The sequence below is a fragment of the Ursus arctos genome, unplaced genomic scaffold (assembly GCF_023065955.2).
Source record: "Ursus arctos isolate Adak ecotype North America unplaced genomic scaffold, UrsArc2.0 scaffold_6, whole genome shotgun sequence".
Lineage (NCBI taxonomy): Eukaryota > Metazoa > Chordata > Mammalia > Carnivora > Ursidae > Ursus > Ursus arctos.
This window is the reverse complement of record NW_026623078.1, coordinates 86,065,499-86,087,869: the sequence shown is the minus strand read 5'-3', so window position 1 is coordinate 86,087,869 and position 22,371 is coordinate 86,065,499. Positions and strand designations below refer to the sequence as shown.

General features: G+C 51.4%; 1 protein-coding gene across 8 annotated transcripts in view; it reads right to left on the bottom strand.

Moving 5' to 3' along the window:
- MROH1 (maestro heat like repeat family member 1) overlaps positions 1 to 22,371 on the bottom strand; it is a 69,263-nt gene that overhangs the window by 46,266 nt on the left and 626 nt on the right. For 3 of the 8 annotated variants that reach the window (XM_048212507.2, XM_048212508.2, XM_057307758.1), the window contains exons 2-7: positions 21,274 to 21,509; positions 9,794 to 9,864; positions 8,643 to 8,788; positions 3,810 to 3,941; positions 3,245 to 3,407; positions 2,976 to 3,074 (exon numbers count right to left, since the gene is read on the bottom strand). In XM_048212507.2, coding sequence (XP_048068464.1) covers positions 2,976 to 3,074; positions 3,245 to 3,407; positions 3,810 to 3,941; positions 8,643 to 8,788; positions 9,794 to 9,815 — 562 coding nt within the window. In that variant the 5' untranslated portion in view covers positions 9,816 to 9,864; positions 21,274 to 21,509. Of the gene's footprint in view, positions 1 to 722; positions 1,064 to 2,975; positions 3,075 to 3,244; positions 3,408 to 3,809; positions 3,942 to 8,642; positions 8,789 to 9,793; positions 9,865 to 10,397; positions 10,722 to 21,273; positions 21,510 to 22,371 lie in introns of those variants that run through there. The other 5 variants (XM_057307757.1, XM_057307761.1, XM_048212509.2 and 2 more) reach the window with 5 other exon arrangements.

The window sequence follows — 22,371 nt, the reverse complement described above, 5'->3', positions numbered from 1 at the left end:
TCCCTGCTCAGCGGGAAGTCTGTTTCTCCCTCTCCCTCTGCTGCTCCCCCTGCTTGTGCATGCTCTCACTCTCAAATAAATAAAACCTTTTAAAAAGTAAAAGATAAAAATAAAGAAATTTCAGAAGAAAACCACGTCCTGGAGCCCTTCTGTCTCATCATGGGCTCCTAGAGGATCCAGCCCAGACAGACGCCCCCATGTGCCATGTGGCTACTGCCACGTGGAGTGGGGCCAGACCCCCCGCTCTCATCCTCCCTGTCCACCCGATGCCCTCGCCTCTCTGAGCTCCAAGATCAGGATGGTGGTCAAACTGACCAGTGTTTCTTGACATTCTGTAGTGAGGTTTTTCAGGGTAACAGACCACTATATTGCTGGAAGCAGAAATCGACCTCCCCAATTTGTTACTAGGTTATAACTGTTACTCAGTTATACACACACGCAGAAGGTCAAAGAGCCATTCTCGTATACCCTCCCCAAGCTCCATTTCCTTTCCTTCAGAAGCAAGTGCTGGGGTTAATCTTTCTCTTGCTCATAATGTGTCTGTAGCATTGCACGCTGCCTCCCCCCCAAGGCCAGGGCAGCCAGCTCATGCCATGCCAGCTTGGTTCCCCAGGCAGGGGTCACTAATGCCACCTCCACATCTCCTGACAGCATCCTGGGCCTCCCTTGGCCACAGATGGGGCCACGCCCCTGGGGACCCTGGCATTCACCCACCCACTCACATAGCGTCTGGGCAGGCGCAAATCCATCAGTTCACGGCGCCCTCCTCTGAGCTGCGGAGAAGGCCGTCCCACAAAAGCGTCTCGGTGTGGGTGCTCGGAGGACCCTTCTGCCTGGAACCCCCAGCTCTGGGGCAGTTGGGGACTTCACGGCTCTTCCACCCACTTGCTCCATTCATTCTTTCAACGGTGTCTGCTATTTGAGTGCGACTTCATGCCAATCCTTCCTTCTTTATTTTCCATATGTTTGTATCTTTGCTCTGTTTTCTGGGGGATTTCCTCGACCTTCTCTTCCATTTCTGGTCGCCATCTGTCATCGTGTTTGTAACCCTGAAAAGCTCAGCTGTGCTCTCTGGGAAGTAGCTGCCTTGTGGCAACATCATCTGCTTTCCCCTCTCACCTCCCACAAGGATTAATGACGCCTTTTCTTTCTTGCCCACCTTCTTCTCCCCAGAAGGTCTGCCTCCCCCAAGTCTCAGGGTTCTGCTCCTCTCAGAGACTTTTCCTCGTGGGCAGTAATCGGGGGCTGCCGTCGGTGCTGCCAGGACGGGCAGGCCCGCCGTGTACCCGGCTGTCTGGTGGACGCCAACTCCACCTCTGGGCATCCCCGCTGTTCCCCCACCTGGCTGAAGCATCCTAGGAACTGAACCAGTGAGGACCTTCGAGTGTGCACAAAGTGCTGTGCTTGGCCCAGGGCCATTGTCCTCAGTGGACAGAGGCCCGCCCGCAAGGACAGGCAGCCTCAGCCCGCTCACGGCACACCATGCCAGAGGGAAGGGCCGCTCTCTCTTCCAATCGCAGGTAGGAATGCGCTATCTGTGGTGAGGAGCGCACACCCTGCTATAGGGACATCCTGCCGCCGAGCGTCTGCTGGTGAAACCCACTTGCTTCACACACGAGAGAAGACACAGACGTAGTAAAAACCGCCAAGGGGAAGGAATCAGTTCTTCAGCACTGCAGGTCGGCCTCCTGCCCCGGTCCTCCGCGGCTGCAGAGTGCTGCGTGGGGTGGACAGTGACTGTGCCCCGGGGGTCTTCTCACTCTCCCTCCAGCCTGGATGCGCCAAGTCCTAGGTGGCCCCCAACGCCCCTGCCTTGTTTTCAGCACCTCTAAGTATATACCAGGGGCTCACACCCCCACACCCCACACAGCCTGTCCCTTCTGTATCCTGCTCCACATTTCTGCTCAGTGGGAAATCCCAGCTCAGCTGTCCTGGGATCCTGTCACAAATTGTCTTTTTAGCCAAAACTATGTCAAGGAGGGTTTTTATATACAACCCAGGAAGCCTGCCATCACCCACAGCAGGAAGAGCGCACGAGAAGACAGGAAGGAGGCCATGGCAGGGACACGTGAGATGGTGATAAGGGGCCGTAAGGAGGGTGGCAGAAGCTGGAGCCCCTCCCAGGGGCCCCCAGACCCAAAGCCACTGTGAGCAGGGTGGGCTAGGGCCCAAAGCTCTAGTCCCTTGCTTCGAAAGCCCCCAGATGTGCACGCGCTGGCAGCTTTCCCAAGCTCCCGCCTGCCTCCAGTGCACCAAGGAGAAACAGCAGGACAAGGCCAGTTGGCAAAGATCCAGCAACCCCTCAGCTGAGCTCCGGGTGGCCCCTGATCCTATCCGTCACCAACCCCTCCCATGTCTGGGACCCTCCTAACCAGAGTCCTGTTCTGAGGGTCTTGGCCGACCCAGTACTCCCCTCCCTCCCCTCAGTACCAGAGCTGGCAGCATTCCTGAGGAAGCCGGAAGATAAGGGCAGTGCACTGGCTGCTAAGGAAGGCCCAGCCCCTGTTACACCCCCTGTGTTTCAGGAGCCTCTGCTCCCCTCCCAACGGGAATGCCTCCCTTTCCACCAAGGGCCTGCCATGGTGCCATCCCTTGCCCAGGCACACAGAGGGCAGCAGACACAGGAGGAGGAAGGATAGTGATAACCCCTTTACGAGACGCCCAGCACTGAGCAGGGAGAAAAACGGGAAGTCTCTGCGGCTCTGGGGAGGTCTCTTCCTGCACCGCCACAAGTGTCCAGGCCTCAGGGAACCGCACTGTAGGGTAGAGGGGGTCCCTACCAGCAGCCAGAAGCAGACACGGGCAGCCAGAGGCAGAGGCCGAGTCCCTGCCCACACCTCTGCAGTCACCTGTGAGTGCCTGGCCCCCTCCTGTAGCCCAAGGACTCATGACCCTCCACAGAGGCCCAGGGGTGGGCAGACAGCTCCCAGCCCCCTCCCCAGAGACCTCACCCGCCCTCAGAGACCCCATCTTACCACAGCAGAACGCCGCCCTCATTGTGTCGTGCTTGGCCATACCTAGCATGGGCAGCATGGTGCTCAGGACGGACGTCAGGAAGGGCACCATCCCAAACACTGCAAAACGGGGGCATGTGAGGGAGGCCCCGCCACCACCTGCCTCACCTGGCCTGGGCTCCACGCGCCCCGTGTCCCAGGGAAAGGCAGTAGGTGCCTGGGACACATGGTGGAGAGGCCCTCCCGACTTGCTCCGAAATGCAGGTGGAGGCGGGCCAAGCAGTACCTACCATTGGAAGCTGCGAGGTTGGCGAGGGTCTGCACAACAAAGTAGTGTGGCAGGGCCCCAGGCTGGAACTTGCTCAGCAGCTCCTCCATCACCTTGCCGATGAACCGCTTCCCAACAGCCACCAGGACACTGCTGGCGGCCTGCTGCCAGTCGCAAACCAATTCCTGTCCCCCCGCCCCGAAATCGGCACTGACGCCCTGAACAGAGGAGACAGGGCCTCACCCTCCAACTGCCCAAGAGGCAACAGTGAGACCTTCTGCCCTGTTTTCAGGCTCTCCCTAGGCCTTCCCCTGCCCGGGAGCAGCTGCCAAGCACCTGCCACCGCCACCTGCAGGGAGAGCAGAGTGCTGCCACTGGGAGCCAGAACCCGTGCAGAGCCCAGCACCATCCCCCAACACCGAGATGAGGCACTGGCGCCCTCACATTTGCCCTGAGAGTTCAGGAATTTTGCTCTCTGCTTCAATTTCCACCCCTAAAGTTATGGGTGACCACATTCTTAATGAGCTTGGGTAGAAAGTTCTAGTAAAGAGGCTTCCCTCCCCCAAGCCACGCAGGTGTGCCCATACCTTGGCCCTGGTCATCTCGCTGGAGGCCAGGAGGATGATGGCCCTGGCCATGTCCTTGTCCAGCTCACTGATGTGACCGCTCACAACCGTCTCCATGGCCCTCAGGATCATTGTCCGGTAAGGATGTGCCAACTGAGCAGAGAAACCATTGAGGAAGGTCCTGGAAGGTGAGCCCAGCACCCAGGCGCTCTGCTGACGCCTCCTGCTTTCTCTAGAGACCTACTCCAAACATCATCATCCACGGCCCCAACAAGGGAAGAAAGGAGCATGCCTGACCATTCCTCCTGGGCCCAGAACCTTAGTGCCTCGCACAGAAAGGACCGTGAGAAGTGGCCGTGGGCACAGGATAGTCAGCAGCGCCTAGAGTGTTCTGCGCAAGACCCACGAGCAGCAGACAGTAGCCCTCCCTGCTGTGGCCAGGGTCTCCAGGCCAGAAGCTGCGCTGCCCCGAGAGCTCCTATCACAACAGAGCTCTCTGCCACCAAGCATGTATCAGGCTCCCAGTGAGTGCCCGTCAGAGAAGGCCACTTCGTGGGCCCTCCCACCCTCCCATCCCCAGGGGGACTCGTCTGTCACACCCCTCCCCAAGCCAACAAATATGCCCAAGGGTCCTGAGACTAAAATGGAAGATGACGGCACTGCCCGGCCCCTGCGCCCCACTCAGCCACCACCTGAGGCTTTCTCTCCTGCTCCGGGTGAGCTCTGCACCGGCCCAGACACAGTCCTCGTCTGCACCTCGCAGCTGCGACCCCACCGGGCACTCACCCTTGTCCTAACTGAGGACATGTGGTGATGGGGAAGCTGCAAGCGGGGGCTGGGAGGCGTTGGGCAAGGAAGTCCAGACACCCCACTGCAATGACAGAGCTGCAGAGCTGAGCCCAGCCACACGGAAGGCTCCATCCGCCAGGAGCCCCAAGGCACTCACAGAGCCTGGAGGAGAGGGCAAGAAACTTGCAGAGGTCAGGGGAAGACCAGACTGGCCTTTCCCAAGGACCCCCACCTCCAGGAATGGAGCATCCAGGTGGAGGGGGCACTGCGCAGCAGGTGGTACCGGCCTGCGCTGGGACAGGACTGAGCTCGCGTGACCAGAGACAAAGTGGGAAGAAAGAGAGACGACTCGATCTGGAGGAACCTAGAGAAGCAGGGGCGCAAAGCCGATGGCGCTACGGCTCAGGCTGGGGCACACACTCCCTCCCAGGGCGGCCACAAGCAGCCGGGCCCACAAACGGACATGATCTTTGCTCCTGAAAAAAGCCAACACATCATAAACATCTCTAGATATATGAAAAGATCACATGACCTGCCCTAGTTTTCTGGGGGAAAGCTCCAGTTTTCAGTTTTGTTGTCTCGGTAATAAATTTGTCAAAATTCCTTCGACCTGGGCTCTCGATCCTACTCCACTCGTCTACACGTCTGTCTCTACGCGGGTCCCCACCACCCTGATGACTCCAGCGGCTCTGCAGTAGGTTTTTTTTTTTTTTTTTTAAGATTTTATTTATTTATTTGACAGAGATAGAGACAGCCCGCGAGAGAGGGAACACAAGCAGGGGGAGTGGGAGAGGAAGAAGCAGGCTCCCAGCAGAGGAGCCAGATGTGGGGCTCGATCCCGGAACGCCGGGATCACGCCCTGAGCCGAAGGCAGACGCCCAACCGCTGTGCCACCCGGGCGCCCCTCTGCAGTAGGTTTTGGAGTCAAGAAGTGGGAGTCCCCAGCTTTGCTCGTTTTTAACACTGTTGGGCTATCCTGGGTCCCTTGAGATTCCGTATGAATTTTAGGATGGCTTTTCCTATTTCTGCACAAAAACATCATTGGTATTTTGATAGGGACTACGACAACTGCTTATTTTTAGAGAAAACGTGGTTTGGTCCCCCCATTTTCCACTGCTCTTACAAGTTCAACGGGCAGGACACCACTTGCATGAGAGTGAGAGGTAATGGCTTCCCACCGGGCCTCAGCAGGCTCCACACGCACAGCGGTAAAACCACAGCCTCTTTGTCATCTGAGCACAGCAGGAACTGAACTGGGACAGACAAGGGACAGTGCTCTGGGCTCGCTTGCTGCCGATCCAGGCCCAGAGCGGGTGCGTGTGAGATTTCCAGCTCAGCTGTCTGATGAGCGGTGGGCTGTCGGTGAACCCATCACTCTGCCCTTCCCCCCAGGACTGACCAAGTCTGCTGAAGAGACGACCTGGATGCCCAGGCCATGTGTAGGCCGGACCCTGGCACGGGTAGTCCCAGTGCGTGTGGTGACCACCACACCCACCTAAGGCCCTGACCTGAGTACGCCAACGCCGCTCACTTGCGGAGACTCGACTGTGAGCCAGCGGCGTGACTCAGTAGCAGAGGAAACCCTCCGCTGCGGCTGCGGGTGTCTGGCGTTACTTCGTGTTTTCATGTCGCGCTCTGAAGTCCCTTACAGGACCGAAGGAACCACTCCACTTCTAATGGGGGGAGTGGGTCCACGTGGTTCCAGCCGAGTGGCCCTGGTGAGACAGGACCCACACCCACACACGGGCTTGCCTGCTGCGGACCCCACGCAGCCTCCGTGTGGAGACTTGGAGCATGCTGACGAGTGGCCAGTTAAATGTCCCTTATATTAGGATGAGATTCTAGAGAGAACCAGACAGGAGCGCATGAAGTTGAAACCAGCCCAAAAAAGCAGAAAGAACAAAGAGAAGAAAAACTTCAATCACTACTGGAAAGTTTGGCTTCACTACTGCTACAGACTGCAGGCCCTGAAATTCCTGGAGAGCTCGCCTGGAGGGTCTAGCAGGGAGCGCAGCTACTCGTAGACCCTTGACCAAAGAACGGTCCTCCTCTACCGGGGAAGGTCGTCCTCTATGACCGAGCGCACAGCTCCGGGAGGGACGCGCATGGAGCGGTAAGGGAGGAAGGGGACACCCGCCTAGCCAGCCAGCTCAGCCGAATCAACCCTGGTGATCAATGGGGTGACAGATGTCGCAGCCGGATCGCCCTCACATCCAAGCCCCTGAAATTCCTATGGGAAAACCTAACCCCCAAAGTGATTGTAGTGGGAGGCGGGGTCTTCGGGAGGTGAGTAGGTCACGAGGGTGGAGCCCCATGGGTGGGATCAGTGCCTTCTAAAGAGACCCCAGAAAGCCCCCTCCTCCCCTCTGCCATGTGAGCACCCAGCAACGAGAAGGTGGTCTACACACCAAGAAGTGGGTCCCTGCCACACACAGAAGCTGCCAGCACGGTGACCCTGGACTCCCAGCCTCCAGAACTGGGACGAGTACAGGTCTGCTCTTGCTTGAACCTTGACAGACCTGGACGGCTATTCCTGCCTCAGTTTCCCTAGTCGCTTCCCAAGCCTCTGGCCTGAGCACCCCTGTGAAGGAGCCTGTGTGCCCCTGTGCACGCCCTGCCCGCACTCCCTCTGGGGAGAGTCGATGGGCTGGGAAGCGTGCACACCGTGCAAGGCACAGCCCCACAAAGCAAGGCTCTGATGAAGCACAAGCAAGTGGTGGAACCTGGACGTGAGCGGCCCCAGGGAACGGGAGGTGCCTAGAGAGGAGCACACACGTCCAGTAGGACAGCTTCGCACTTAATATACCTTTACCGCAAATATGCAAACGTGAAGGAAGATCTTTAAGTTGGTTAAAGAAACCAAAAAGGCTAGAGGAGGGGTAAAATCATAAATGAGTTAGAAAATGAAAGCACAAAGCACACTTAAATTTTGCAACAAACCGCTAAAACTAACAAAGGCTCTTGTAGCCGCCTTCAGTAAGCACTCCTTGGCCAGTTCCTCAAGTGGCCAGGGCGGCCCCAGTCTGCTGTCACAGTCAGACACTGATTCAGCGCATCCCGGCGATGGAGCCTTTCTGCCACACAGAGAAGGGCCCTGGCACCCAGCACAGAAGCAGTGCGAAGCTCCATGAAGCCACGGAAGAGCCACGGTGGACGCACACAGTGCCCAAGCGTGGGGTGTGTTCTCTTGCCATGAATGGTGCATCCCTAATCCCAGTGCCCTCGGGCAGTCCTAGCTTCCTACACAAACACCAAAGCCCAGGAACAGGGAAGAGAGCCAAAGGGAGGAAGGAGAGGCCCTCACCACGGGGCATCACAAAGCTGCGGTACAGTCGGCTCAGGGGCCACTTGGTGGGGCTGAGCTATTTCCCCAGGAGATGGCAGCTGATACGCGAGACAGAATGAACTCCTGTTGTACACAGATCCCTTTTTCCATATCAGGTGTCAAATCAAACAAAGAGAAAAATGATCTTTCAAGGCTACAAAAGTCTCCTTCCCTTCCAGGAAGGGCCCAAAGCACACTCTGAGAAAAACCAGAGATGGCACACAATGATTCCAGAGGACAGGAGCCAGCAGAGCCAAGACGCAGGGGACAGCAGCGAGCCCAGCAGGACAGCGCTGGCTCAGAGGCTCTCCGGCGGCACGGACGGGGCCCCCGGCAGTCTGTGGCGCCCCTGCAAGTCAGCAGGAGGGCAGTGAGGGAAAGGCCCCACCTCCTCAAGCAGCCACCCCTTCCACCCCTACCTCCGAGCGCTCACCCACCTGCTCCTCTTCCCGTAGCTGATGACAAGGGGCCTTCTCTCCCCGGGGGACAGCACAGACCCCGGCAGGGAGAGCCGTCTGGTGTCTGGCCAGCGAGTGAATGGGGATGGCAACACAGCCTCTGTGTGTGACAGCTGGACGCCGTATCGCCCCCACCCAACGCCCCCATGTGGACCGAGCCTCTGGCCACCAGACAAGGCGGCTCGTCTGTCCTGGAAATGCCCCCTCTCAAGGGAACTGGGACTTGCCGGTGTGGCTTTCTGCCCACAGGAACCCGGCTCCGCAGCCCTGGGCAGGGAGTACCTTCTCGTGCTGCCGCAGGTACTCCTCACAGGCGCCGAGCGCCTCCTCCGGCTGTGCCTCTCCCAGGGCGCACAGGGCGCTGCACACCTGCTCCCGCACCACAGGGTCCTTGTCGGTGACGGCATCCAGCAGGATGGTGGACAGCTCTGCAACGACAAAGCCCAGCGTGCGTGCTCGGGCCCAGCCAACCCTACCAGCCACCGCCTCGGCCTCTGAGCTGGAGGACGCCTGCCCCCTCGCGCTCCTGCAGGTTCCGTCACCTCCACAACCGTGCCTGACCCCCGCTGCCTGGCCGCCTTGCCCACCTCAGCCATACACACCTGAGGTGCTCTTGCACCCATGCCACCTCTGTCCACCCTGCTCACCAGGGTCTCTGTTTGGGACCCACCTGCCACCTGCTCTGCGGGCACTCTGCCTAACTCGACCCTGACCTTATGCCCCTGGCTGCGTTGGCTTCCCATCTCCTGCCCCCACTGGACCGTGGCTGCTACAAAAGGGAGGTGTTACAAGCTCAGGGCTAGGTGGCCAACTGCCCCGTGCTGGGGAGCACCCCAGTCCCACTAACTGCTCCCAAAGATGACTCCTCATCATCCCATCCCTGCTGGTCAATGCCCTACACTCAGAGCCAGACCTCTCCTGCTCAGTGCCCCCTGGACAGGACCCTGCCATCCTCAGTGTCCCCGGAGCTCAGGGCAGGGTACCTGCAAATAAGCACTTACAGTCCTCACTCCTGGGGCTAGAGCTCTGTGGGGCAGCAAACTGCTGGCCCCAGCTGCAGGGACAGAGTGGACAGCCAGAGTGGCTGCTGGACCCAGGTCTTGTGTAGAAAGGGGCAAAGGCACAGGGACCCCTCTCCACAGAGCACAAAACCCCCTGTACCCAGCAAACACCATTCTCCACACCGCACATGGCCAGCGGCCAAATCTCATCCCCCTGTGATTCATTCGCTACAGAGACAACTATTTTTTATCTTTTCTTTTCTTTTTGTTTTTTTTTTACTGAACACAGAGGATGTATGCTCACGCAACAGTCCTTCCTTCAAGCCCCATTCATTCAATGCCAGGTGCTCCTCTGGTCCCAAACCCAAAAGCTAGGAGGCACTCCACCCTCCCGCATCCCGCCCTCAGGGCCCTACCAGCCCACACACTCACTCTTCACGTAGGACTCTGTCATCTCGGTTGTGCCTCACCCAGTGTGAACATGGGATAACTTCTTCTCAAATCTGCAGCAAGCAAAGCACGACAGTGAAATCACACACCTCCTCCATTTACAGGCTGTCGCTGTGTTTGTATAAAACATGACTTCACGGGCGCCTGGGGGGCTCAGTCCGCTAAGCACCCAACTGTTGATTTCGGCTCAGGTCACGATCTCGGGGTCCTGGGATCGAGTCCCATGTCAGGTCTCCGCTCCACAGGGAGTCTGCTTGAGACTCTCTCTCCCTCTGCCCCCTGTCCCCCCACCTTCCCCCACTCACATGCACTCTCTCTAAAAATTTTAAAATTAAAACTGATCAAAAAACCCCATGGCTTCAGTGCCTTTTCCTGGAGGAGCTATCGGCCACACCGTGGCAGGGCCGATCACGGAGGACAGAAGGCAGCTTCCCTCAACAGCCGCCAGCTCTCCTCTGCCCCACCTGGCAGCCCCACCAGGGTGATGTCAGCCCACACAGTGACCTGGGCAAGTGTGGTCACTGCCTCCACCTACGGCATCTTCCTTCACTAGGCAAAGAGAGAGCATACGTAAGGCTGAGCTCACCAACAGTCTGTGAGGCCAGGGAAACCCACGCCGAGGGCCGAGAACCAGGGCTTTGATCGCCGCGGGCTCCAGCTTCCCGTGCCTGAGAATTCTAGCACAGTCAGAAGGAGCCTCCTGAGGGCTCATGGAGACTGGATGGGCAGCATGGGCGTCTAGCAAGTTCCCTGCCACCAGAAACCAACTATCCAAACAGCCCATGGCATTTGAGAGGTGCAGCTTTTGGGGAGCCTGAGGGGCTCAGTCGGTTGAGTGACCAATGCTTGGTTTCAGCTTGGGTCATGGTCTCAGGGTCGTGATATCAAGCTTCCCATGAGCCTCCACGCTCAGTGGGGAGTCTTCCTGAGATTCTCTCCCCCCCCCCAAATAAATAAATCTTAAAAAAAAAAAAAAGAGGTGCAGCTTTCAAACACTGCACACTTTGAAGAAGCCCTTGCAACAGATGGACCCAAAGAATAAAGTCCATCAATATGCAAGTGCCTCTGCCCCTTGCCCCAAGTTCAGACCTATGTCATCCTCCCTAAGGTCCTTAAGGTCAGAGGGGACACAGGCCTTCAGCATGGTAGCTAACAGCTTTCTAACGGGATGTCTTCTGTTTGCTGGCATCTCCACCACCCCTTCATTGAGCACTTCCACCCTGGGCCCTCCCCTGACTACCTCTCAGACATAAAAGGACAGAGATGATGAAGGCTAGCTGCCATGACCTGCCCCTAACCAAGCAAGGTGACACTCATCTGGCTATGGACACGCAGGAAGGAAAGAAGCAAAGTGAGACATCATGGGCTGCGTGGCGGCGGAATGACAAGTGAGAAGTCTAGTTCGGGAAGGCTGACTGGCCCCAGGCACGCACCCATCCCACCACAGCCTCAATGAAATGACAGAAAAGACGCAAATTTTTATTTTATTTTTTTAAGGTTTTTTTTTTTTTTTTTTTTTTTTAACTAATCTCTCTACACCCAGCATGGGGCTCAAGCTCAAAACCCCAAGATCAAGAGCTGCATGCAAGGATGCCTGGGTAGCTCAGCCGGTTACACGTCTGCCTTTGGCTCAGGTCATGATCCCAGTGTCTCTCTCCCTCTGCCTGCTCTGGGACCAAGTCCTGCACTGGGCTCCCTGCTCAGTGGGGAGCCTGCTTCTCCCTCTCCCTCTGCAACTCCTCCCGGCTTGTGTGCACACTCTCTGTCAAATAAATAAATAAAAATCGTAAAAAAAAAAAAGAAAAAGAAAAAGAAAAAAAAAGTCACATGCTCTTCTGACTGAGCCAGCCAGGTGTCCCAAAGATGCAAGTTTTAAAAGAATAAATCCACAAGAGCACTAGAAAACAAGATAAAATTAGCAAACCAGAAATCTCCAGGAATCCCAGGCAGATAGCAAGCAGATGGAAAGACTGGCTTAAAGATGCTGGCATCAGCAAGGTGTTTCCCCTTTGTTCGTGGAAAGCATCTAAAAGTAACAAGGAAAACAAGAAAGAGAAACACACATTCTATTTGTGGCAGAGCAAGAAGGCAAAAAACCGCAAACCCCAAAAGAATGAAAGGCTGAAAATGTCGCAGCTGTCAGGTGGGGTATGAGGTATGCTGGCAGCAGGTTCTAGGAAGAGCCCAAAGATACTTCTTAAAGGTGGCAGCACATCGTCTGATAGAACCTAAACCCTGAATCCCTAGACCTGGCCTGAATCTACAAGGCAAGCACTTGTCCCTGGACCAGAGGCTTTGCCCTGTGAAAAGCCACAGCTGCCCATCTCCACCACCCAGGAAGAAACAAGGGGTAAACCAACTCAAAATCAGCAAGTTTGGAACGCTCTTCATAGACTGCAAAAGGCCATGTGCACCCAACACAAACAGGAACAAAAAATAAGTAAACAAGCATGAGATATCAGCCCCTAGCCCGGATGGGAGTAACAGACCGATCTGCTCTCCTGACCGAAACAACTAAAGAGGAGCAGTAGTTCTCAGCCATCTTGGTGATGGACATCAGGAAATGAAGGACAGGAGCCCTGTGATCACTCCAGCCAACAGGCTGGAGGGTGCATCCAGAAATCAGGAGGACTCAGCAATACACCTGAGTTGAGACAGACTGGGAATAGTATCTTGGGAGACCCAGGTCCTGCCAGTTTGCAGACTCTAGTACCAGAGAGAACTCCAGAGACCTGCACAGGGTTCTTGGTCACTCAGCTGACTTGCTGGTCAGTGCTGGGTGGCAGAATAATGTCCCCAAAGATAACTATGTCCTCACCCCCAGAACTTGTGGATATGTTACCTTCCACAGCTCGGGGATTTAGCAGATAGGATTAAGGGTGCAGCCCCTGTGGTGGGGGGATTATATGGGTGAGACCAGCCTAATTGTATAAGTCCTAAAATGCAGAGAACCCTTCCCAGTGGGGTCAAGGAGATGAGACGGAAGAAGGAGGAGGAGAAATTCCAAGTGCGGGAAAGACTCAACCCACCATGGCTGGCTTTAAAGACAGAGGAAGGAGGCTCTGGACCATATAATGTGGGTGGCCTCTAGAAGTCAGATGTGTCCCTTAGTTCACAGCCAGTGATCAAACAGGGACTTTGTTCCTACAGCCACAATGAACCAAATTCTGCCAACAACCTGAAAGAACAGGAAGACGATTCTCCCCAGAGAGCCCAGAAAAGAGCAGAGCCCTACTGGCCCCTGGATTTTAGGCTGGTAAGATCCATGTCAGACTTATGACCTCAAGAACTTTAGGATAATAAATACATGTCATTTAAGCCACTAAGTTTGCAGTAATTTATTACAGCAGCAGAGGAAAATTAATACAAGCACCATGTTTAAGAAGAAACTACCAAAGGCCAGGGAAAGAACTACCCAAAAGGTTAGCAGACACAATCCTCAGAACTCATAAGAGGCCAAGAATGGGGCTGCTCCCAGCAGCCAGAGGGGCAAACGTTACAACTCACAGAATATTGGGAAGAACATTCAAAACGGTTTTGCCTCAGTAAAAAGGTAAAATTAGCTGTAAACTCAATGCTGTTCTGGTCTCACCTAACAAAGCTAAAAGTAAAACCCAAAAAGATCAAGTTGTTCCTAAATCACTTAGCTACATCCCAGCACCAAGTTCAAGAATAATAATAGGGAGGCGCCTGGGTGGCTCAGTGGGTTGGGCATCCACCTTCAGCTCAGGTCATGATCCCAGGGTTCTGGGATTGAGTCCCGCATCGGGCTCCCTGCTCAGCGGGGAGTCTGCTTCTCCCTCTCCCTCGTGCACTCTCTCTCTCTCTGTCAAATAAATAAATAAAAAATCTTTTTTAAAAAAGAATAATAATAGGAACACAAAAAACATGCAGCACCAACAAGGTAAAATTACAATGTCTGGCATCTAATCAAAAATTACCAGGCATGCAAAAAAGCAAAAAAAATACAACCCACAATGAGGATGAATCAACAATACAAACCAATCCAGAAATGATGCAGAAAGATTAGTAGACAAGGACATTTAGACAGTTATTATAACTTTGCATCGTATACTCAAGAAACCACAAGAAAGACTGCATATGTTAATATTAAAGAGGTTAAAGAAAAAGGATGGTAAAAGACAAGGGTGACACTAGTTATAAGAAAGCTGGAGTGACTATGTCCATATTAGACAAAGTAGACCCCAGAGATATAACGATCCTGAACATTTATGTGCCTAATAACAGAACTTCAAAATACACAAAGCCAAAACTAATGAAAACGCAAGAAGTAGACAAACACAAATTATAGTAGAGATTTCTCTAGAATTGGCAAAACAATTGGACAGATAATCAGTAAGGGTACAGAAGACCTGAACAATACTGTCAACCAACTTGACCTAAGGAGAATTTACAGAACCATCTTTTCATTAACAGTAGAATATATATTCTTTTGAAAAGCACATGGAATATTTATCAAGACTGACTATATGCTGGGCAGTAAAACAAATCTCAGTAAATTTAAAAGAATTCAAGTCATACAAAGTATGTTCTCTGACTACAATGGAATTAAATTAAAAATCAATAAGAGAAAACTATCTGAGAAATCCCCAAGTATTTTAAAAACTACTTAATGTGCTTCAAAATAATATATGAGGCAAAAAACAAATCAAAAGTAAAATTAGAAAGCATTTGAAGTGAATGAAAATGAAAAAATATACCAAATTTTGTGGGAAATTTATAGCACTAAATGTCTATATTAGAAAAGAAGAATGATGTGATCTTTCACCTTAAGAAACTAGACACTCAGGTGTGCATGGATAGCTCAGCTGGTTAAGTGTCTGACTCCTGATTTCGGCTCAGGTCACGATCTTAGGCTCATGGGATCAAGCCCTGCATCGGGCTCTGTGCTCAGCACAGAGTCTGCTTGTCCCTCTCCCTCTGCTCCTCCCCCCACTCACTCTCTCTCTCTCTCTCAAATAATAAAGTCTTAAAAAAAAAAAGAAACTAGACACTCAAATGAAGCAAAAAAAAAAAAAGAAATAATAAATATCAGTACATATATCAAAGAAATAGAAAACAAAACAGAAAAAAAATCAGTGATACCAAAGGCTAGTTATTTGAGAAGATCAATAAATTTGATAACTGCTATCCTGACAGATCAGAAAAAAAAAAGACACAAATTACCAGTATCAAGAATGAGAGGTGACATCACTATAGATTCTAGAGATATTAGAAATTAGAAATAAATTAGAAAATAAAAATACATTATGAATAACTTTATGCCAGTAAATCAAACTTTTCTTTTTTTTAAGTAAACTAAACACTTTAAAAGAAATAGACAAGTCAGGGTCACCTGGCTGGCTCAGTGAGGGGACTGTGAGACTCTTGATCTCGGGGTCGTGAGTTCAAGCCCCATGGTGGGTGTAGAGATTACTTAAATAAATAAACTTAAACAAACAAACAAACAAACAGGGGTGCCTGGGTGGCTCAGTTGGTTAAGCGTCTGCCTTTGGCTCAGGTCATGATCTCAGGGTCCTGGGATTGAGCCCCGCATCAGGCTCCTTGCTCAGTGGGGAGCCTATTTCTCCCTCTCCCACTGCCTGCTGCTCCCCTGCTTGTGCTCTTTCTCTCTCTGACAAATAAATAAACAAAATATTAAAAAAAAAGAAACAAGTCAATTATACCTTAATAAAAAACTTAAAATAGACAAGTTCCTTAAAACACATAAACTACTAAGGCTCACACAAGAGGAAATAGACAACCTAAATAACGTAATATCTAATTAAGAAATTGAACTTGTAGTTAAAAACCTTCCCACAGAGAAAGCTCTAGGCCTAGATGGTTCTCCTGGGGAATTCTATCAAACATTTAAGGAAGAAATAACACCAACTCTGCATGAATTCTTCAAAAAAAACTGAAAACAAGGGAATACTTCCCAAGTGATTTTATGAGGCCAGCATTACTCTGATAACAAGAATAGATTAAGATATTACAAACAATGAACACCACAGGTCAATTTCTCTTGTAGACACAAATGAAAAAATTCTTAATAATATTCTATCAAATCATACACAACAACATGTAAAAAGAATAATACATCATGACCAAATGGGGTTTATCCCATGAATATAAGGTCCGTTTAGTATTTGTAAACACAGCCATTGTAATTCGCATTAACAGACCAAAAAAAAAAGGAAAAAAAAAAACCCATATAATTGTGTCAATAAATGCAGAAAAAGCATTTGTCATAATCCAACATCCATTTGTAATAATAATTACCAGCAAACAGGAATAAAAGGGACTTCCCCAACCTGATAAAGAGCAACTAAGGGAAACCTATAGAAGCATCATTCTTAATGGTGAAAGACTAAATGCTATCCCTTTAAATTAGGGAACAAGGTAAGGATGTCTACTCTCACCACTTCTATTCACTATAGTAGAGGGTCTAGCCAGTGCAATAAGGCAAGAAAAAATAATAAAAGCATTCAAATTTAAAAGAAGGAAGTAAAACTTTTTATTCACAGGTAGTAATATGATTGCTTATGTAAAAAATCCTTCAGAATCTAAAACTGGGACTAGAATCAGTAAGTCACTAGTAAGAACACAGGATGAAAAGTCAGTATTAAAAAATCAACTGTACTGGGACAACTGAGTGGCTCAGTTGGTTAAGCATCTGCCTTCAGCCAGGTCATAATCCCAGGGTCCTGGGTTTGAGTCCCACATTGGGCTCCTTGCTCAGCGGGGAGCCTGCTTCTCCCTCTGCCTGCCACTTCCTCTGCTTGTGTTTTCCCTCCCCACCCCACCCCACCCCCATCTCTGACAAATAAATAAATAAAATCTTAAAAAAAAATCAACTGTATTTCTATTTGCTAACAATAAACAATCAAAAATGGAGATGCATGTCATTTTCTGAGTAAAAAAATATGAAATATTTTCCCCCAGTCCCCAAAATATGACATAATTAAAAATAAATTTGACAGAAGATGTGTTAGACAATACACTAAACCTATCAAACACTGCTGAGAGAGATAAGATTTATTTATTTATTTAGTTATTTAGTTATTTATTTAAGAGAGAGAGAGAGAGCACAGACACATGAGTGGGGTAAGGGGCAGAGGGGGAGGGAGGGGGACAAGCAAATTCTGCACTGAGCATGGAGCCCGCCACTGGGCTCCACCTCAGGACCCTGAGATCACAACCTAACAGGAAACCAAGAGTCGGAGGCTTAACCAACTGTGCCACCCATGCACCCCACACTGCTGAGAGATATTAAAGAAAACTTAAATAAATGGAGAGATACACTGTGCAATTCTTCCCAATATCAATTCTTCCCAAATGGATCTACAGATCAAATGCATTCCAATCAAAATCCCAGTAGGCTTTTTGTAGAAACTGATGGACTAATTCTACAACTCATATGGAAATGCAAGGACTTAAAGAAGAGCCAAAACAATTCTGAAACAAAACAAAATTGGAGGATTTATACTACCCTGACTTCAAGACTTATATGGCCAATTGATTTTCAACAAAGGTACAAAGTCTAGTCAGTGGAGAAGGGATCGTCTTTTCGACAAATAGTACTGAACATATACAGGCAATAAAACAAACTTCAGCCTACACTTCACACCACATACAAAAACCCAAAATGATTTACAGATCTAAACGTAAAACTATAAAATTTCTGGAAAAAAAAAACAACAGAAGAATATCTCTATGACTAATACCAAAAGCAAAAGCTATGGGGGAAAAAAAAAGACTTGATAAACTGAAATTCATCAAAAAACTTCTGCTCTTTTTTTTTTTTAAAGAGATTTATTTATTTTAGATAGAGAAAGAGACAGAGCATGAGCCAGGTGAGGGGCAGAGGGAGAGAGAGAAGGGAAGCAGACGTGCGGTTCGATCCCAAGATCCTGAGCCAAAACCCAGACTCGGAGGCTTAAGCCGAGGGCAGCCACTTAACAACTGAGCCACCCAGATGCCCCAGGAAACTTCTGCTCTTTGAATACACTGCTAAGGGAATGAAACTAACGGCACCAAGGCACAGACACACTGTAACAAACATCGGCACCTCCGCCACCATTGCTCTTCTTCCCCTACGTGTGCCCATCACACAAAGCAATGGATGCCCTATTACACTGCTGGGGTCCTATCCCTGATGACTGGCTCACTTGGCCATCCTGCCTCGGCCACCACCCCTTCCAATGCCTCCTCCATGCTCAGAGTGCTGATCTTTGCCAACACTGATCCTAGCATACCACACTGCTGCTTACCAGTCCTCCTGCTGCCCACAGAACCGAACACCTCCAACGTAGGCTGTCCCAACCTAGACCTGAACCCTTCACCACTTCTTTCTCACCCCTTTACATTCTAGGTGTCCTGGCACCTGAAAACCCCAGGCCACGCGTTAGACTCTCAGCACCTCTGCTTCTGCCTGTCCTCTGCAAGCACGCCCAGCCCCGGCCTCTCTACCACGGGGCCCCCCGCTCACTCCTCGACAGCCAATTCCTGTTCCCTCACCCAGGACACTCCCAACCTTCCAGCAGTGATCCAGTATTCCCACAACCCTTTATTCGTATGATGAATATGGGATCAGTACAAAATATTAACAGTTGTATGATCCAGTCTGCCTGCCTTCTTCAGTGTACCGCGAGCAAGGGGAAAAGTTTTGATTTTTATCCTTAGTATGCACAGCATTTTTTTTAAAGATTTTATTTATTTATTTGAAAGAGAGAAAGAGCATGAGAGAGAGAGGGAGATCAAGAGCAGGGGGGAGGGTGGAGGGAGAAGCAGACTCCCCGCTGAGCAGGGAGCCTGATGTGGGGCTCGATCCCAGGACCCCAGGATCATGACTTGAGCCAAAGGCAGACGCTTCACCGACTGAGCCACCCAGGCGCCCCTAGCACTTTTTCAAAACTGTTCAGGGGCACCTGGGTGGCTCAGTCAGTTGAGTATCAAACTTTGGTTTCGGCTCAGGTCATGGTCTCATGGCTCGTGGGATCAAGCTCCAAGCTCAGTTGGGAGTTTGCTGTAAGATTCTCACTCTCTGCCCCCCCACCCCCACTCGCTTGCTTGCTCTCTCTAAAATAAATAAATCTTAAAAAAAAGACAAAAAACTGTTCATGGAAGGAATAGAATCAAAATCCTCCCATATGACTCAATATTGTAAAGCTCAATTTTCCTGAATCTACAAATATATGAATCAGGACACTGGAGGGTATTTGGTGAAATGGTCCAAAATTCATATAGAAGAATTAACGTACAAGAATAGCCCATTTAAAAAAAAGAAAAAGAGGGGTGCCGGGGTGGCTCAGTCATTAAGCAGCTGCCTTTGGCCCACGTCATGACCCCCAGAGTCCTGGATTGAGCCCCACATCAGGCTCCCTGCTCAGCGCAAAGCCTGCTTCTCCCTCTCCCACTCCCCCTGCTTGTGTTTCCTCTCTCACTCAAATCAATAAATAAAATCTTAGGGGAAAAAAAAAAGGACAGCGAGGTAAATTTTTAAAAGTATATGAAGAGGAGGATTTGTCCTATATTATGTTAAAGTATATTAAATCAATGGAACTATATAAAAAGTCCAGAAATGAACACCAATAAGGAAGAAAACGTATTACACAAGAAAGAGTTTTAAACCATACAGACAAATTAGTCAATAAATAGTGTTGAAACAGCAAGTTAAACTCGGGGAAAACGCTAGCCTCCCCACATCTCTCCTTACCCCAACATGAACTCTAGATGCACGTACGAGTTAAATGGAAAGATGAAATGTAAAAGTACGAGTAGAAAGCACAGGTAAATATTTTATACTCTTGACGTAGGAAAGGACGTCCTAAGCCAGACACAAAAACCCAGACATGTTAATGAGCACTGTTCAGTTTCACTATAAAAAAAATGTTAAGTTTCTGAGTCAAAAACATACATAAATTTGAAAAACTGTATCCATGCTTACACCTAATGCACACAGCCCTACGTGCTCACACACCTCACCCACCCAGCAGAGCCTAAGGTCAACAAACACAAAGGACGAGTCACTGCTAACAGACACAACGAGAGGTTCCACTTGCGCCACAAGCCAAAGGCTTGGCGGGAGTCCTGGCACACAGCAAGCTCTGCTCGCACCAGACGTCATCAGTGCCGCGGTTTTCACATGGGTGAGGACAGTCAGCAGAGCCTGTGGGGCACCTGCCGCAAGCCCAAATGGTCACACCCGTGATGGGATCACCCACGTTTTGAAACCCTCACAAATACCACAGGGGTCTGGTTAGACTCTTTAAAAAACAATCAATGGGGGAAAGTGCTCGTAGGTGAGCTCATATAAACTCCAGTGGAAAGAGCGGAGCTTGACCGTCCAATGAAAAAGCAAAGAGTGCACAGCTGAACAAGACCATTTTGTAAGGTCCCGTCCGCGGCCCTCGCCCCAGGCCAGGTTATCTGTGTGCTGACGCTGGACACACAGAGATATAGCAGCACACACTCTGCTCTCTATGGACACAGACAAACTGTGAGCAGGCTGCTGATAGCAAACCAAGAGGAATCCCCCACAGGAGAAGAGGGTGCAGAGACAAGGATGGGTCTGGGCCTGGAAGGCACCCTGCATCTTGCAGGAAACGTGTGCTGAGCACTGACTGCCTGGCCAGTACCCTAAAGGCACCATCTCTTCTAATACACATAGCCGAGCAAGCTTGAGAGAAACCCATTGCTAATTAGCTGGTTAACAACAGGGCAGGACTCACCCAGGACTGGCTCCCACAGGTTCCACTCTACGCCCAGGCTATGACGCAGACTAGCACAGGTCAGGAAGGCGGGGTTAAGGAGGTCTTCCCTCCCTGCAACCTACACGTCGTCGCTGAGTGAAGAAGCAGCTTCCTCCTTATTCACCTCAACTAAGCAGTCCTTCCACCAGTAAGCCGACCAGGCACCACCTAAGCCCAGAGTCCAAGCCCTCGGCTTGAAGGATGCCCACATGTATTATGGCTGCCACATGACATGACAGAGGATAACAGAGGTGCTGGGCCAATTGCACCAAGCCCAAAGTGGGTCAGAAGGAGGCATGGGAGGCAAGGAAGCCATGGACACCACTGCCCAGAGGAAGCCATGAGCCTGTCTGAGGGCCAGGCCACCATGTGGAGTCATGGGAATGACCCTTCCCTGCAGCAGGGCCCCAGGACTTCCCCTTTTAGCACAGGAGCCAGAGAAGAATCAACTTCCAGAGTTACCAACAAGAACCTGAGCTGATGACCTGGGAAAGGCAGTTCTACAGCTCACTACGCACAGTCCCTTGGGAACACTATTTCTCAACATAAGCCATGCCGAGCTGTGTCCCGGGTTCTCATGCAAACCCCCAAAGCCAGGTGGTCCTTCAGCTCAGCAAAGAAATCACATTCCTCATTACTCCAGCAGCCAGTATTCCCTGAGCACTGGCCAGGAGCCCACAAGAGCCACAGGAGCTTTCTTGGACCTACCTCAAGGAGATCAAATAGTTCAGCTCACTGAAGAGGCTCACGAGATCTGGAGCTGCTGATCACATACTAGCCACGACCTGACTGCTTCCTGGGGCCTCAGTGAACCCTGGGTCTGCAAGCTAAGTGCAGACACCTGCTTCCAAGCACATGGACTAGCGGTGAATGCAAAAGCAAGCATGAGCCCCACAGGTTCCACCTCTGATCCACTGACGTCCCTCAGCAGGCAGCAAACAGCCCTGGGGAGTGAGAAACAGCAAGATGAAGATCCAAACAAGCCACGGCAGCCCACATATTGGTTTCAAGGTAACCAAGGGAACTCAACTCAGGTCACTCCACTCTGATACCTCAGACAGACCAGAGACACTTGCTCACTTGAATCACAACAGCCTGAGGCCTGGAAATAAAGACCCTGCTGACAGCAGCATCCCCAGACCCCTTGGGTGCCAGGACTATAGGCGTGAGATGTAGCTGCATCACAATCAAGCCACTGCTGGGGTGTCCCATGCCTGACAATTCCCACATGGGTCTCCTGGGGCCCAGTGCCTGCTGGGTATCTCCATCTGGACCACTCAAACCCAACAGCTCTAATACTCAACTCACCAGCTTCACCCCTGACCTCTCCCTGGCCCCCAACTCACCTGCCTCTTTTCCTGTGTCATCATGCCCTCAGCTATCTGGGTCAGAAATCCCTTCCTGTTCCTCCATCTCCCTCCCCACACCCTATGGTGGACTCACTGACCCTCTTCTTCTCCACCCCGACCACCATCCCTTTCCAAAGTGGTCCCTGCCTCCAAGATTGTCCCCTCGGAGCCAGCTTCCACCCCACCAGACAGCCAGTCCAGCTTACATCCCCAGGCAAGGCTGGTCCTCTGGTTCCCCCCGCCAGACCCATTGCCCCCACCCCACACCTCTGACTCACTTCCCCGCACTCGAGCAGGCCCGCCCCGCGCCCACCTCCACGAGCTGGCAGAGCGGAAGGTCCGCAAGTGTGTAGTTCGGCACTGCCGGCTACCACAGAGCCCTCTCGTCGGGCCCTAACGCTGCACTGCCTCTGTGCTGGCTGGTGCTGCAGGAAACCCGGAACCCCGGCACGCGGGC